Genomic DNA, 17642 nt, shown 5'->3' on the forward strand with positions numbered 1-17642 from the left:
TGGCCTAAGGGTGATCCCTGTAACGAAGACAAGTGAGCAGTGATTGGTAGTTCAAAGCTATCTCTGATTAATATTGTTAGTCTACTTACTGATTTACTTTTAAATCAGGTATTTAAATATTACTACAAGTTTGTGTAAATGGTGACAAGATGAATGTTTGTCTTCTGTCATGAAAAAATGAGATACCGCCTTTGTTTTTTTGCGAAAGATTTATGACAGTTGCAGATTAGACTCTATCGGTTTAAGTTTGACAAGTATTATTTAAATTTTTGTAGCACCTAACGTGTGCCGTGAAATTACAGGACAGTGATACAGTGAAACCCCATTTTCAGGTAACTATTTGCTGGTGTTGGTGGTGTTCTGCTTTTTTAAATTAAGGAGAAAGTGTGACTAGGCACATAAAAGCAGTTCTGTTGATACCACCCTCCATGGCTTTAAATAACAGGGACAGCACAGATGTTTGACATCAGTAATGTTTACATGGCCTTAGGGTTTAATTGCCTCATACTCTTTGTAAGGAGAATAAACAATGACAGAAATCCAAAGGAATGATGTTCAGGCAACAGCAATGGCTGCATTTCATACATAGTTGCAAACTTCTCAACTACAGCTAAATATCTACACCTTTTTTGTGTGTGTGTGAATGGTAGCGTGCCATAAATTTCATGTTTTCTGTTGCCTCTTAACTGGTAATAAAAGGTATTAAAACTGATGAGCATGAGCGCAGTTAATTGCTTCTAACAAGGTGAATGACTTTTCTAAGTTGTTTTTATCTATTTTCTCTAAAACTGATGAAGGTCTTTGATACTGTTGTGGGTTATTTTGTTTCTCACTATGTGTTTAATAAATAAAGCTGAAGTGCAAAGGGCGCTTTATAGAAGAGTAGCATGTAAAGTTACAAAGCGCTACTCCACAGGAAATTGAGACTAACTCAGCAAATGAGGTTTGACATTTGGTAACTACAGATATGCAGTTGACTGAGTCTGGTGTGGTTTTAATTTGAAAGATACTCCTTTATTGAAATTAGTATTTAATAACATGTTTAAACTTTGAAACGAAGGGGAGAAGTTTCCAGTTGTGAAGTGATGAGCCCATTTGCTTCAATCCCAGCCTTGGTGAGATCACTTTTTAAAATGTGTTTACATGACTCAATTTTTTTATCTACATATGCAGTGAGATTGGAAGTCTGCCTTACACGAAGGGTGGGTCAAAAAGCAGATTTATAAGTGAAACCAGTACTTCAAGCTTTGCTATAGGACACTGTTTTGTTGTCCTTATTCTTTCTGGCTGTTCCAGCAGTTTTCCACAGAAGAGATTGTAAGGATAGGATTTTTAAACCAATTTATCTTTATTTTTACAGCAAATGCTCAAATTAACACTTCCAGAAGTTGTGATGAAGATACATGTGTGTCTTGGAACTATGGACCATTATAAAATTTCCATGCTGCTGGATATTTTTTATTTTATTTTATTTTTCACCAGTTACTCATTACAAATATAGCTTTTCTCTTAAGACTAGCTGAAAACTCCATGTGCACATCAACTTTCAAACACTTTAATATGGGGCTCCTCACGTTTATTTGTATAGTAGGTCCTGAAGGGACAAAACTGTGTAAGTTGTGGACGAAGCAGATAGGGCAGGAAAATGTCTGGGGTGCTGAAACTTTGGAATTTCATTAAGTTTATAGAAGTTGAGGACCTTGAGTGCTTTTGAAGGTATCACCTTGTCAGCCCTCAGCTGTTGAGGAGTTGGTCTTTGGGATTTTTCAAGTAAGAGAGATTGAGTATTTATTTCTTTTTAGTATTCAAAGAAGTAGTAATCTATTTTGTTATTATAGTGCTTGCCTTCATTAAGAGCTGACTTCTGTATCTTGGACAGACACATTTTTCAAATTTGTTGTTTGGTTGCAACTAGCTCTCCTGGGACAAACCTGCCAATCCTTTTTGGAAAGTAGTCCCAAAATCTGTGAAATTTTAAGGGACATCTGTTCTACTGGAAGCAGTGCAATGACTTAATGAACTAAAATTGATGAGAACTAGTTGTGATAGTGTTAAGTGGAAGATTAATGACAAGGAGTGGGAGCCAACTTCAAGTACAGGGATTTCTGCTGTCAACCTGTGGGAACACAACCATGTGGCTGAGAACAATCACCATCACTTGAAAATATATGTCCATATTTAATACAAGACAAATTTTAGAGTTTGATTTATTTTTATGTTCTTTCAACCTACAGAATAATAAAACGTAGACCAGATCTCAGCTGGTGCAAACCGCCAAGGATTAATTTACATCAGCCAAGACATTCTCACTTTATTAATGAGTTTTAACTGTAATGTGTTTGTGCGGATTTAATAGCTATGTGAGGGCAACAGCTATACATCAGTAATTCATAAGCTTTTAATGTAATTCAAGTAGATTGGAGTCTCTTTCATGTTTAGTTTCTACTATTTGTGTTTTTACAAGACCTTCATATTTATTTATGGAATGTTCACAAACTGTCTATCTGGAAGTGGATTACTGTGCTCTTTTTTTTTTAAATCAACACTTACTTATCACCCGGTACTAAGATTTTCTTCTATGATGTCACTTTGTTGGAGGGATATATGCATATATTTCTTTTCATATAGAAATATGTGTATATTTCATGAATAGAACATGCATTTTTATTGTGATGCTTATTTTTGGATGATAAGAGATGGCTGACAGCTGAGAATACCATCTATTTTCTTTGGATTAATTGTCAATCTAACTTTTTTCCCCTGGTAATTTGCATAAGACTATGTACATATTTAGTCTTGCGAGATAGGTAGCCTCTTTATATGTGGAGTAACAAGCAGGCATATACTTTGGCTATCAGTGGATGTGGAGTCCAGAAATCAAAAGAATTTGCTTCTCTTGCTGCTTCTGTTTTCAGTTCTTGAGGAGTCTTCTGTATTTGCTGCACAGCATTTTGCATTTTTGAGTTGACTTGGATTCTTGTAGCTCATGTGTTCAAGTCTCAATAACGTAGTGATATTTTCAAGTCACAATAAACAGTAATGTATAACACAAAGTTAATCATATAAAAGAAATTCACAATTTGCAGTGTGTTTGTATATGTTAGATAAAGATTCATGCTTGAATGACTACTTTTAATAAGATAAAGGAGTAAAAATAAAGGCAGAATGAATAATGCTTGTTGTTTCCTTTAGAGTTGGTCACTTGAGACTATTAGAAGTCAGGTTCTCAGTTGAGCAAAACAAAAATTTGAGAACTGAAAATAGCTGGCTGGTGATGGGGGTCCAGTGTCCACCTCCAGGGCCGGTGGGTCTCAGCACCGTGGGCTCTTAGAACATCCAAAAGGCAAATAGAAATTTTTCTGTTGGCAACAAACTGCTTAAAGATATCTTCTGGTGGGATGTTGGTACTTGCACTCCAATGATTTTGGCCCGCCCTTTCTGCGGTGAGGGGGGTTGTTGGGATCCGTTGCTCTGGGGAAACATTTCTGTCTGCTTTGCTTTCTGAATGGTGGAGGTGATTAAATGTAGAAGTGGAATAGCCTGAATCTGAACTCGAGATGTCACTTCTGTTTTTCAGAAAACTCTGAGAAACCCAAAATACCTATTATATTTGCAGAGTCCTGAAGACAGTCTTTAATGGCATAGTGAAAATATGCAAGAGATTTAAAAATACTTTAAAGCTGGAAACTTAGCCTATAAGTAAGAAGTGGCAATGTGTTATTGTGTCAGAAGGGTTCAAGTACACTGCTTTGAACAAACACAAGCAGAAGCAGGAAATGTATTTTAGCAATCAAATTCAGCAGTAATATCCTTAATCCCATTATAAGTAACCTTTAAAAGGAAATGTGTTTATAATGTGAAATCTGTGAATAATAGAAAACAAACAAAAATAAACATGCATCTGGGCTAAAGGACATTCTTTGTATAAATGTAACACCTGCCTAAAGAATAAAAGCAAGTTTACCATACTTGGTGTATTAGCAGAAATATTAAAAGTTTCATTCTTAAGTGTTTATTTAAATAAAGGATGATTAGTATAGCTTTTTCTGGGCAGTAGCAGTTGTTTTTATTGCCAACGAAAACATCTTACAAATTTGTTTTCTAAATACATATTTTAGGTTGAGATTTTTTTGTCACAGTTATCAAATAAATATGAAAATACTGAGAAACTGAATATAGATTTTTCATAGCAGTTATTTGTTAGTGACTTCCCATTGCCTTCTCAAAGATGTAAATGAATAATTTAAAAGTTATGCAAAGGTCATTAGCGTAATTTATTCTTTGTTTTAATTACGTTCCATATCTGTTCTATTTTGCTTTTTAAAGCTGGACATGAAAATGAAAATAGTGGAAGGTAAATTTCATGAAGAAAAACTTAAATTACAGCAGAAGCATGATACTGATGTTCAAAAGGTAAGAAGTGTTTCTATTTTTTTTCCAAAACCAGTATATAAAACAAAATAATAGAGAATCTGATTGTAATAATTTGCAGTTGTACTTTAACTTCTTCACAATTGCAATTAATGTTCCTGTAAAGTAAGATTGTAGGTAACAGTTTGCATAAGCTGATAGGAATGCGTAACACAACATAAACTTAGGAAGGGAAGAACGCTTGCAGAAAGCAGATGAAAATACAAGGTGATTTGTTTGTTGGTTTGAACAAGACAACCTATTTTACCAGCCTAACAGCTTCTGTTGATTCATATGCTGATGAAATCATAAATTCGTGATTTTTCTTTTAGAGAGAAAGCACTCGTATTATAGAAAAATGTGAACGAAAATACTTAATTAAATTTTTATGGACAAAATGAAAAAAATAACAGGGAAATCTGCAAGTATATCACATATGTTCCTACTAATACAGCAATAGTGCTTGTTCTCGTGTCTCCGTTTTGAGACTGTATCTTAAAGCATAGGCTGGTCAAACAGTTCGTTATTTGTTATTGCATTGTTAAAGCTATATGTGGCTTTTAATTCTTCACAGCAATAAAATGACACCAGATATATTTCCTTTAGGTTAAGTTGGATTTGTCTTTATTGTGTTGCATAACACCACTTTTGGGAAGATTAGAAAAAAAACTATCAAAGACCATACTGTTACTTTTATTACTGTGGTTTAAACATGTGGGGTCAAATTCTGCGAGGTCCCAAGTGCCTTCTGAAGCACTCTGATCCCAGGAGCGCAATGGGAGTTAAATGCTCAGCGTCAGGATCGTGATCACTTACCCTACTGTAAGCTTTGTGTTACTGAGTACCTCTGTTTTGTTTCTGAAGACTGAGTCACAGACTTGGAGGAAGTGTGTTGACACAACGCTATGACACATCAAAGCCTCCTGGAAGGATGTTAATATTTGGTCAGGTGCATATTTGGCTCATCTGTTCTCAAAGTCTGCAAGCATAACTAGCTAGCAAAGCTGAGAGTCTAACGGAAACAGCTTTGTGAGAATAAGAAATAGTTTAAATGCTTTCTCATCCCTTGAGTTGTCATCCTTTTCTAACTGATGTTAGAATTCCATCTTTTGAAGTTGTTTAATAACGTTGGATATTTTAGAAAAGGTTAAATAGTGTCATAGTAATCTTTAAAGACACAAAACATTTAACGCAGATAGAGTAATATTGTTTTAAGATGAAAGCTTCTGTTTGATGAGAAATTTGGGGCACTGTTATAAAATTTCTGTGACTTTAATGTTTATCTTAAACACGAAGTTTAAATTAAAATGCTATCTCAAAGTGTGCGAGTATTTGAGCATTTTTTTCCAAAATCAGCGTGTACAGAAATGTGAATGTAGTTACACCTCATATACTTGCTCTATTCCAACCCATTGTTTCTTGGGCTACATACAAAGAATTGCAATTGGTGAAGTACCAGAGTGTAATGAAGTTCACTGATGATTTAAGTATTTCTTAAACCTGCTGACAATTTTAGATTTTTAAAATAGTATTAGGCAGTGTAAATATGAAACCAGAAACAATTCCTTTCTATTTGCAGTAGTAGCACCATGAAACTTCCAAACTCAACAAAAGCAACATTGGATTTGCCCAAGTTTAAAGAATAACAAAAAGACCCCCCTAAAACATGAAACTCCTTTTTCATCTGCTCTGCTGCCTACATTTATCTAAACAAATCCCTTGTTTGTGTCTTAGCTGTGAAAATTACTTAGATTGAATCACTTAGTCCTGCTTGACCTAAGTAAGCACTTCTTGAAGGCAGCTCCTTTGACAGACATCAGTCTGTATTATTTTGTGCACTGGTTGTAGTTTTGGTTTTTGGACTTTTGTTAAAGTATTGTGAATTTTCCCTACAGATTTTGGATAGAAAGAATGATGAAATAGAGGTATTGAAATCCCTCTACAAAAACAAACAAAATGAAGCTGAGGAGACGATTAGAAAACTGGAGAAAAAAGGTGATTTTTATATTCATGGTTGTTTTCTGCGTAGTGGTATTGTACTGCATCCTTCTTGTGTCAGTGGGCTTATGTGTTCCTTCTAGGTGCAGATGTCCCTTTCCTCTTCATTTGCAGGTCTTGACCTAATTTTTCCTTTAGATTTTCAGAGGCCTGCCTGGTTCTTTGTCCATTTTCCAAATGAAATTTTCCAAGAGGCAGTGTGATCTTGTTATATTTAAAACTTGCAGGTTTTGTGAGAGTCACCAGAAAAAGTTTCTTTGATTCGTGAAGTATTTTGACCACTTATTTCAAACTTTTTGGAATCTCTGGCTCAAGGTTAATTTATTTATACATTCAGTACATTTTAATCAAACCACAAGGTATTACTTACTTAGGACTATTGTGGCAAGAGATTTCAAACATGAATAGTAGTCTTGAATATGTTGTAAGTACAAAACTTGGTCTGAGTGTGGCTTGTTAGCAATTTTTGAACATTAGTTTCTTTTAGAATTCCTTGGAGTCCTTTTACGCTATGGACTAAACCACAGTGTGAAATAATACACAACTTTGGTAACCTATGAACAAAAATGGAGAGAGTTCGATGTGTATTGGTTCCTGCTCCTTGGGAAAGTAAATTGTCCAGCATGGGATCTGGTGCTTCTGTTGGTGGGCTGGTGGTTGCCCTCAGCTGTAACGGGTTGTGTTCGAGTCACCTAAACCTTGCCAGATAGTGAAAATCATCAGTCGCTTTTGAAAAGTGAATATGTATCTGCTTTGTTTCCCACAAAGTTTGTCAGACTGTGAATTCTTGATGCAATCACTTAAATTGCAAGTCAGGGAACTTAATTTCCTTGTATATCTTGGGCATTCAACCTTCACAAGAACCTTTTCTCCTAAGAATGCACAGCAAATCAGATTAAAAATGCCTGTTTCTTTAGGTTACAGAATTTTGTTGATGTGTATTTACTGCTTCAGTAAGGAAACCTCACTATGAAAGATTTTGCAAATAAAGTAGAGAAGAGAGAACACCTTGTAATAGTGTAGTGACACAGAATCTAAGTGCTACATTTTAAAGGAGCACATGCATTAAGAATTTTTAAGAGCCAAAAAGCATCAGAAAGCCAGGTCAATTGGAAAACTGATGTAATCTGATCGCATCTGTTGCCAACACTGAAAAATCCCAAAGGTATCTCTTGAATGGTTGTTTATTTTCCCATTTCTGACAGTTCAGACCCTTGTTCGTGAGTCACAAGTCGTCAGAGAAGCAAAAGAGAAGCAGATTGTGGAGTTAAAGAAGATGTGTGAGCAAAGCAGTGATTCTTTGAACAATGAGTGGGAGAAAAGGGTAATGAGTAATACTTGCTTTCTTTGAAAGACTCCTACAGTGTATGTCTGGGATAATACATTTTGTCACTTTAAAAAAAATAGTATAAGGAATATGTTACTTTTAGTGATATTTTCTTACGCTGATTTTATTTTTTTCTGGAGTAATCTTGCAAGACTTTTTGCTGAGGCTTGCACACCCACACCCACCCATCCACCCACCCCACCCAGCTGGTCACTGTTCCTGGGGTTCATCTGGCCCTCTTGGCAAGTCCCTGGATGCATTAGGGAAGTGTTTATTTCTGGGTGACCTGACATGGAATTTTAATCTCGGTAAACCTGCTGCTACCTGCTGCCACGGTGATTCCTTTGAACTATTCTTTTTGCATTGGGTCATGAATTCTTCAGTGTATTTTTATTTATTGTTAGACTCAAGACAGCGGCAAAGCAGAGAGTCAAGCAAGTTTATTGCAAGACAGCTTCACCTTTGCCCAGATTATTGTCAGTATTTGTCTTGCCTACCCCTCTCAGGAGAGGGAGGGTCACAAAAAGGGCAAACCCACCTCCCTTCGTGGATGAAGTATGCTGTTTAATTTAATTTTTTTGCAGCCCCGCATCTGGAAGTGATGTTGGTTTTAATTCTTGTCTTGTAAGAGATAAATCATAAATCTTGTCCTTTGTGCTTAAGACCTTGAGGCTTCAGTGTTAGGTGGGGTTTTGTTTTGTTTTAGAGAAGCATTCTTTTCAGCCCGAGGTCATGCCGGTTTTTGCAGTTACCTAGCAAGTGCTGTTCCGACAGCTGTAATTGTCGTCAATGATGCCAGTGCGCAAACGAGGCAAATTAAAATGTTAATATTAATTTTAACTTAATGAAATTTCAGAAGTGAAATCGGAGCATGTATCCCACGGAAAAACGTGGGTAGTGGGAAGTAGGATGGAAATATAGTGAAAGTTAACAGTGCAATATTTTTGTAATTTATGTACTACTTCTGTGTATTTTTTCCTTTGAATAGATGCAAGTTATTTAAATAGACGTTGCTGACAGTATTGCAAATATCACTATAGTCTGTTGTACAGGAGGTAGAGACATTCCCAGTAATTTTGGGTTTATTTATATCTTATGCACCTGGAGATTAAATATTTATTTATTTATTTTCCCAGATTATTTTTAAAAGTATCTCAAATTCAGCAAATCTTCTGAACACCACAGTATATACATGACACTTATAATAATAATAATAATTTATTAGCATTTTCATCTTCTGGATGAAAAATTTTGTGTTAAGTTACTGCCCACTGTTGAAGACTGTTAAATAATGGTCCAGATTCACAGACATCTCCATGATTTTATGTTGGAGAGAAAAATCGATACTTGTGCAAATTAACCTGATTTTAGCAGTGTGTTTAGAATGATGTTTTTATTTTGTATATTGCAGCTTTCTCCTTCAGCTGTAAAATGGATATTATGTATTTCTCAAGTTTCTAATAGTTGTTACACAACCAATACACCATACAAGTTTTGTATGCTCACTTGACGTGACATTATTCTTTACTATTGTATAGATAGAAAATTTAGATTTGAGGCTGCTTAACTAGAAAGGGAGGCCACTGGTGTTTGGAATATAAATCAAGGGTTAGTAATGACACAAATATTCCTTTTATTAGACAAGCAAATAGTCAAGGCTCTCCACCTTCTTACAAATTGAGAGGCAGATAAACCGGTAGTGTAAGTATCTGGAGAGAGTATTAGTGTTTCTGTAATAAAATTCATTGATTTTGTGCAACAGTCATTGGTGTTCAGTTTAAATATGTAAACAAATAGAATAGCAGAGAAGGGCAAAAATGTGTTTGTGTTTTAGTATTCTGTACAGATAAGTTAAGCCCTCTACACTTTTTTAAATGACTTCTACTTCTAAATTACCACTTTATAGAGTCATAGTAGACCTATTTAGTGAGACAATGATCTAGTTTTGTTATAGAGCACAGAAATATGGCCTGTACTTGTTAGTTACTCTATTTATGTACTATAATAATATAATACTTATAAATGCTAGCTTTATATGCCATTTATTATTTGGTAATATTTTTGTGATGCAGCTTCACAATGCTGTGGCTGAGATGGAGAAGGACAAGTTTAATATTCGGAAGAAGCACACAGAAGATATGCAGGAGCTGCTTGAGGACACCAATGCTCGTCTTAGCAAAATGGAGGAAGATTATTTGGAACAGATCAAATCAACTGTAAGTTTTTTGTAAATAAGTCACGACAGCAAATGTCTCTTGCAGTATTCATATTTCATGCATTTGTGCAAAAGTGTACATAAATACTGTTGAGCTGAGAAGTATTTTTGATAGTGAGAGGGAGAGGACAGTGTCCTAGCAGCCAGTCCAACCAAGGACTTTTCCCCTTGGATAAAATTTGTCGAAGTACAGCCCTTCAATGAATATTACACAGGTAGAGATACATAGATAGATATATATATATGTTTGTATTGAAGGACTGTTTCTAGTATTTCTCACTGTTTTTGATTCAAGTTAGCAAACTTTTGTCTCTGTAGGGCTGCAGACTATAAAAAAGGATTTATATAGTACATCTATTTTCATAGATACATGTGACTTCTTACTTACCCACCTCCTCTTCGAATGATCAAATGCTTCTGTTAGATTAAAGGTCAAATAAAAAGGATTTTAGGAATAATGATTGTATTAGTCTAACTTACTGCATTTCTTTCCTAGAATAATTAGAAACATGTAAGTGGGTGTAATCTGGATTTTGTGCCGCTATATAAACGATGTAAAAAGCAAAAAATTAACAAGTATCCTCAAGAAAGCATCCTGTACTTATTATCAGGATGAGGTATGAAGAAAATTGTATGAGTGAAAAGACAATGTCAAACAAGATTTATTCCTTTATTAATGAATGTTGAATTTAAAAATTAGCATTCAGATCATGTCATAGGTAACAGTAAATACAGAGAAAAATGGATGCAGTCTGTCAGCAAGATTGAATTTAAGAACCATCAAAACTAGACAGATCTTGCTGAGCAGCTTCTGATTTAATAATTAAACAAGGTAGAGTTCAAGGCAGGGCTTGAGATGAAAGACTAGACTGTCGCTGGAAATTAGTTTTCTTTTTTTCTCTTTTTCTTTCGCTTTCCTGATTTTTGGGTTTTTTTGTTGGTATTTCAGAGTTTCCTTGTTCAGAGTTTCACGTTGTCAAGAAATGCCATAGCTGTTAGCAAGCGAAATCAGCTAGACAGTTTAACTAATACCGTAGAACTGATAAGTAGGGTTTTGTGCGTTGAACAAGTATTAACTTCCTTGAGGGGTGGGGGGCCAGGCAGGAATTATGATATTTGGCAGTATGTTAAGTATGAATCTTTTGGTTTTTTATGCGGTGGTGTTCTTAAAAACAAACCAACCAAAACCAAACAACCTCCGCCCCCCCAACCCATACTGTGCAGCTGGCTTTGCATTGATGGAAAAGTTTGCTGTACTATGTTCATGACATACCTTAAGCCAGCCGAGGAAGTTCAGGTGACCATTCTGGCTGTGTGAGGTTCTTGTGTTAGTCCAGGCTCACTTAACAATTCTGTGACAGTTGGGGCACTGCCTTGAGCTGGCAGATGTTTCAGTTTTTATTTTACTTTAACAGAGGGTGAAAATACTCTTCCACTTCCCTCATCTTTGGACCTTTGTTAATATAAAAATAACTATGATACGTACATCCTGGAAGGACAGCTGAGTCTTATTTTTCTGACTCTAGCCTCCTGAGGAATTCTTCTCTCATTTCCGTGCATATTAACGTAAATTTAGGGAAGAATGGGAAGTAGTAAAGTAGTCTTGTGCTACCTGCCTGTTCTCGTTCTGCTCATTTGTAAAATTGCTTATATTAGGAGTTGAAGTTGTTGGGAAAGGATACAACTTTTGATAGATATTTGTAATTTCTTGAAAAGAAAGCACTGCAATTAAGCAAATGATATGGAGAAGTGGATTAGGGAAAGGTATATCAGCAGAGACTTGAGGAATGTGCTCTCAGTCCTGATACGGATTTGATATATTCCTGTGCACAACACTTTCCTTCTCCGCTTGCCTCCGTTTTCCAGTAATAAAATGGAGATGATATACCTACCTTATACAATGATTGGTGAATTATTTAGTTAATATTTGTTAATTGATTTGAAACACAATTAGATGGCATTCCCACTGTTCGTATAGCATTTGTATTGTAATGATTCCTCTTATATCCTCCAAATCCATAGCAGATATTACTGTATCTTATTGTTTACATCCTTGGATGTGGTTTTGCCAAAGTGTGCACATAAAAGGCAGTTGTTCAATATTTATAATTCTTTAGTAACCTAGAGTGCATTGCTCCTTGTTTTAGTTTAGAAATTCAATATATATATATATAAAAAATTTTTTTTATGTCAACATATGATAGTCATAAAAGTACTTGGAAGATCATTTCATCATGAGAAAGCTACAGATTTCACCGGATGCTATATAGTTTAATATGTTTTTTAGCTGACTTTTATATCTGCTCCTCACCATAATAATCAGTAAAATCTTTTTATATATATTGGGGTTTTTTGCCCTAAATACTCTTTCCCACATAAGGTTGTACACATCGCTAGTGATAATGCACCCGTTGGTTAATGGAAGGTCTAAAAATGGTTTACATGTATTATCATCCATTATAGTTTTTCATAGAAATATGTCTTCTCTCCCATTTTAAAAAATTTGTAGTTTAGAAATCAGTTGCAGATATTGTTTTACTTAGGGGAGAAGATATGCTACTTTGTGGGGGGGTGTGTGTGTGCGCATACTAGACATCCATATTTTGAAGATTTATTTATTTTTTATATACCACATAGAATTTACTGTCATGATTGATGACAGCTTTGCTATTGTAACTCTTGTGTTTCTAGACCACCAAAGAACCTTGTTGCTCTAGGCTACTGAATAACAACAGGGGTATACACTAATTTATTCTGGTGTTTTCTCTACAATGACCTATTCTTTTAGAACCAGACGGTCAAAAAACTGGAGGCTCGTGTCCAGCAGTTGACTGTTGAAGCTGAAAATAGTAATTTACAGCGTCAAAAATTGTCTCAAGAAAAGGCTGATGCAGAACAACGTTACCAGGTGGTATGTTCTGAACTTCAGGAAGTGAAAGCAAGGTAATTAAATAGCAATTGCTGGTTTTAACATTGAAGAAAATGGAATTTCCAAAAGCAAACATTATTAGTTTTATTTCAAGAACTCAGTGAATGGTAATTGGCATTAGAAAATTTTCATGAAAATGTATTAATTGATGTAAAACTCATTTTGGAACTGACCCAAATGACCATCGTAAGGAGTATGTTATCTTTCCATTATTTATAAGCATTTCATTTTGTTACAATGAGCACATGGTACAGGCAGACTTTCATACTCTGTAGAATTGATACTGAGCAGGTAAGATGCCAAAATATGAAAGCAATTTCCATATTCTGTTTGCTCACTACTTGTAGGCACAGCTCACTTCAGAAAGACAAGGACCATATTATACAGGAATATGAGCAGAACATTCAGCAACTACAAAGTAAATATGATGTTGATACAAATTTTATAAAGCAGGAACATGCTCTCTCTGCAGCTAAGGTATGCTTCCATGTATAATAGGCATTAAAATGTTGTTTATTTTTTAAGTGGTCTCCTCAATATAAATGTAATGCTTATGAATAAATCCAAGGAACTGTTCAGTTCCCTAAGTTATTCATGTGCGTAAGTCTAAAAAAAAATTGTGATTTAATTTTTCATTCCCAAGTTTGACTGAAAAATCATCTGAAGTTGACTGATAATTCTGGGGGAGGTGTGTATGTGTACATACAGGTGGTACTTCTGTAGCTGCTTCAGATATGGTACAATTAATACACTGTTTTTGTTTGTGCTTCTGTAAAAATTCCGGATGCCAGAGGACCTCAGCACACTTGAAGACTTAATGTTTTCATAAGGCTTCTTCAATGAGGGAAAATATTTTTTCCAGGAATACACCGTCTTGCAGGCCTCTTCGTATGGAACATTATGTTAAGAAATTATTTTTAAATTCTGCAAGCGTACATTCCTCCCGAAATGTAGTAATTCTGGACTGTTTTGTAGAAAAATCTGTCAGATTCATATCTACCTATGCATATTGGTAGATATCAATATAGTATATATTTAATATAATTTTCAAGTTAAATAATTGTAGAGAAGGCTCATGTTTTAAATACCATCTGCTAATCCTTAGAGCCATAGGACAAATGGGGTCTTTTGCATTTTTTTACTGGAATTCTGGGAGCTTTGATGATACTTTACTCCACTTAATTTACAGGGTATTTTTCTTTCAATTGTTAGTGCCAAGGTTTTTTTATTATTAGGGGGTTTTTTGTGGTTTTGTTTACATTTCTAAGTTCACCAGACAGACAGAAGTGATGTATCTGGAGTTGTAAACTCATACAGGTTTTTTCCCAAGTTGATAATTTTTTCTGATTTTGAGGCACCTTTGAGAAATAAATTTAAAACCACAAAAGACGTATCTGTAGAGTTAATGAGGAATGCAACAGAAAAATTCCTTTCTCTGTTAAATCCCTACAGGCATCTGATGCCATTGAAGAATTACAGCATAGTGTGTCTCTATTAAAACAACAGTTAGAAGATTCAGAACATCAAAGACAGCAACAGCTGAGGGTGAGCCCTGAATTTCTTACTCAAGAATGACCAGCCCTTTTTACTTTTTCCAGTGATTTGAATGTTTAGATAGCCATACTAAAATGCACTTATATATAACATGCATCTTTGTATGTGTTTTATTCATAGAAATATATAAAGTGTTACCTTACGCTTCCTTATGCGTCGATTTAAAAAGTATGACTGAAAGAGATCACTTCATGGGTAAAAGCAGAATTTTCACAGGAACTTTTGGACTGTTTGTTGTAATTCACATGTTAAAACAGTATAAACGTGTATCAGTGGATTAGAGAAGCATGTCAAAGAATTACGAATATCTTTTTTTTTCCTAAACTGTAAACACTTTCAAGTCAGTTTCAAAATTGGTTTTATTTTTGTTGCTATTTAACAGTTCAGTTCAATATTCCGCCTTCCTGTAGGCATTTAAATTAATCCTACTATCTCAGGATAATGAGTTCCACATCTGTATCATGTGTCAATCCTGTTGGAGTTTTGGCATCTACTTTTCCTCCTATGTCTTTCATTTCACAGTTGATGTAGTACAGAATGGCATTTTAATAGCTCAGGAGAACAAGTTGCTGTTTCTCTTTAGGAAACAGGAATCATGACTTTTGAGATAGTTTTGTTATGTGTGGATATTTTTGCTGTTGGTTGCATTTTTTTGTATGTCAAATAATTTTTTAATGATATAAAGTGGTTTTCTAATTTTTATGGACTATTCTATATAATAGCAAATGTGTGTGTGTTTAATGACTGCTTTGAAATGAAAGAAAAATGTGATTTGTTTATTTGGAATACACATCTCTTTGCAGGATCAAGAATACAAGTTTCAACAGGACAGACTTCACTTGGAGCGTGTATATGAAAAACAGGTAATGTTTTCAGGAAAATATACCATCTTATACACGTTTCCAATTTTGTTGTATACAGAAGCTAAAGGTTTAAATTCTGAGATCCCCAAAGAAGTAAATTTTGGAATCCAAGCATTTCACATGGGTTGGAAAAATAATTGGACAAATTCAAGGAAGATTTTAAGTACAGCTATTTAAGTACAGAGATATCGCCTCTGATCCTAGGAACCTGTTGCCAAATGATGGATGCTGGGAGAGCATTCCCAAAGAAACGCCACTCTAAGCCTGTCCTGTTTGTAAACACTTCTTTTGTTGGCATTTGCTGTTAACTGCTGTTAGAGAAAAGATAATGAACTAAATTCAACTTAGCTTGACCTGTTGTCAGTGTTCATATGTTCTTCCATACTTCTTTTTCCCCAGTATATCTTTATTCCATACTTCTCCATGATTGGAATGTGTTCTCTCTATATTGTCAACATGCATTGGTTTTACATCAGAAGCTTAAATTAAAAACTGTAATTTTCATCAAAAACACTTCATCTTAAAGCACTTTGCAAATACTGTCTACCCTTTTAGACTTCAGACATCAATAGGTTTCAAATTAAACTCCAATTTTAGTGACGTTACATGTTCAACTCACGCAGTGTTAAGTAAGAGGGGGCATTAGATGCCTATTTAATTGAAAGGATGTGTTATTCAAACATGTCATTTCCAAATGTGGCAAATTTATAACATAAAATAATGAACTGTGATCATAGCTACTTGTCACTTGGTAATAGCATTTGCAACATGAATTGTAGTGAGTTTTTGGTTTGAGTTAGTGCCTTCTGCACTTGCAGTCAAATACTTTTTTGTTCCAAGATAGTTTTGGCCTAATCCTAGCCTACATTTGTCTTTTTAGGCAAGTCATGGTTTTTATGAGTGTTGGCCTCAAGAAAAGCCTAGGATTGGAATAATTTTGCAGGTCATAATAAAAATATATTAGCATAACTTGGATATCTTCTAGCTATTGAAGTATGGTGGACATTGGTTTATTGCAATACATCACTTCCTCTGCAGATGAGTACAGATGAAATGTGACTGGTGACGTTTCCAGGCACCAAGTCCAAATGCCATCAAATGGCTCACATCTACACTATTAAACTTTACGATTCTGGACAGTAAGGTGGATGCATCCCTATTACCTTTCTGCAGTGGTGCCTGTCCTGTGTGAATCTTGAATGAGGTTTGAGGATCGTCTGGGAGAATGCAACTTAGCATGGGCTAAGAGCATGTCAGCAATCACTCTACACCAGTAAGCACAGACATTGAAGTTGTAACTCTGTATCAGTAAACAAGAAAGTAGACCCTTTGTTTTTAATAGATGACTTTACAGCAGTTTGCCTATTCATAAATCTTGATGTAAGTATGTTTTTGAAATCAAATCTTTGAGAAAGGAGGAGGAAAAAAAAAAAACACGTGAACAACCTGTGGATATAAATCCATAAAATAGTATAGATTGGCCCATAAAATACTAAAACAAGCTTGCCTTCAAGTAAAGGAATCATGAAGTCTCTGGTGCAATCTGTTCGCTTAAGAACCTACCCATTATCTAATAATCTTTATTAGTCTGCAGTGGCTATTGCCTGCTAGGATATTTAAACATCAAACAAATAATAGGTAGTAACCCTAAATGTCACTGTTTGATTAAATGTGCTTATCTGCTGAATCAGGAACCAGTTAGGCTAAATGGTTTTACAAGCAAAGGAAACACCTGCTTTTTATAAATAATCTACTGCTTGTTTTGCAAACATTCAACTAAGCGTAAGAACAGTGACAAATTATTCCTGAGAGCCATTCTCGAGCCAGCTGTTAAATATATATAATTTTACCAGGTTTGGCAGTACCTTCTTTACTCTCTGATAGATAGCCTGTTGGTTTGGAGGCTCTTTCAAACCAACTAAGTATTCAGACTTCCGCGTAGTAAACACCTACGTGGAACTGCTTACAGCAGAGACTCTCTAAATTTGTTTTTTCATTGGACTGCACTCTTATGCTTCTGACTATACACTTATTAAAACATGTTTTTCTTTATTGTAGTGACTTAATAGCATGTAACCTTGCAAATGATTGTAGGTGAATAAAGGATTTCCTGTGCTACCCATCCGGTAAAGAAAAAACATGCTTAGTAGGTCACATCGCCCGAGCAATCCTAAAAGCAAAACAGACTCTTGTACTTAATCTGCCTTTGGCAAAAAATATTATGAAAACCCACGGTTTGGACCATGCCTGGGAGGTTGTCAAATTCTGAATTTGCTTTCCTCTCTTGATCCAAAAGTACCAGAGAAAAGAATTCGTCATAAAAATGTCTATTCCCGGTTAGTGAAT

The 17642-nt window shown here is 35.1% G+C and overlaps 1 protein-coding gene across 2 annotated transcripts in view; it reads left to right on the top strand.

Annotated features, from left to right (window-relative positions):
• The window catches only part of CEP112 (centrosomal protein 112), a 173716-nt gene that overhangs the window by 30988 nt on the left and 125086 nt on the right, over positions 1-17642 (top strand). For both annotated transcript variants that reach the window (XM_059828064.1, XM_059828063.1), the window contains exons 9-16: positions 4327-4413; positions 6306-6405; positions 7614-7732; positions 9808-9951; positions 12739-12893; positions 13227-13356; positions 14332-14424; positions 15237-15296. In XM_059828064.1, the coding sequence (XP_059684047.1) occupies positions 4327-4413; positions 6306-6405; positions 7614-7732; positions 9808-9951; positions 12739-12893; positions 13227-13356; positions 14332-14424; positions 15237-15296 (888 nt within the window). The remainder of the gene's footprint in view (positions 1-4326; positions 4414-6305; positions 6406-7613; positions 7733-9807; positions 9952-12738; positions 12894-13226; positions 13357-14331; positions 14425-15236; positions 15297-17642) is intronic.

The sequence above is a fragment of the Gavia stellata genome, chromosome 22 (genome assembly GCF_030936135.1).
Source record: "Gavia stellata isolate bGavSte3 chromosome 22, bGavSte3.hap2, whole genome shotgun sequence".
NCBI classification, from domain to species: Eukaryota; Metazoa; Chordata; class Aves; order Gaviiformes; family Gaviidae; genus Gavia; species Gavia stellata.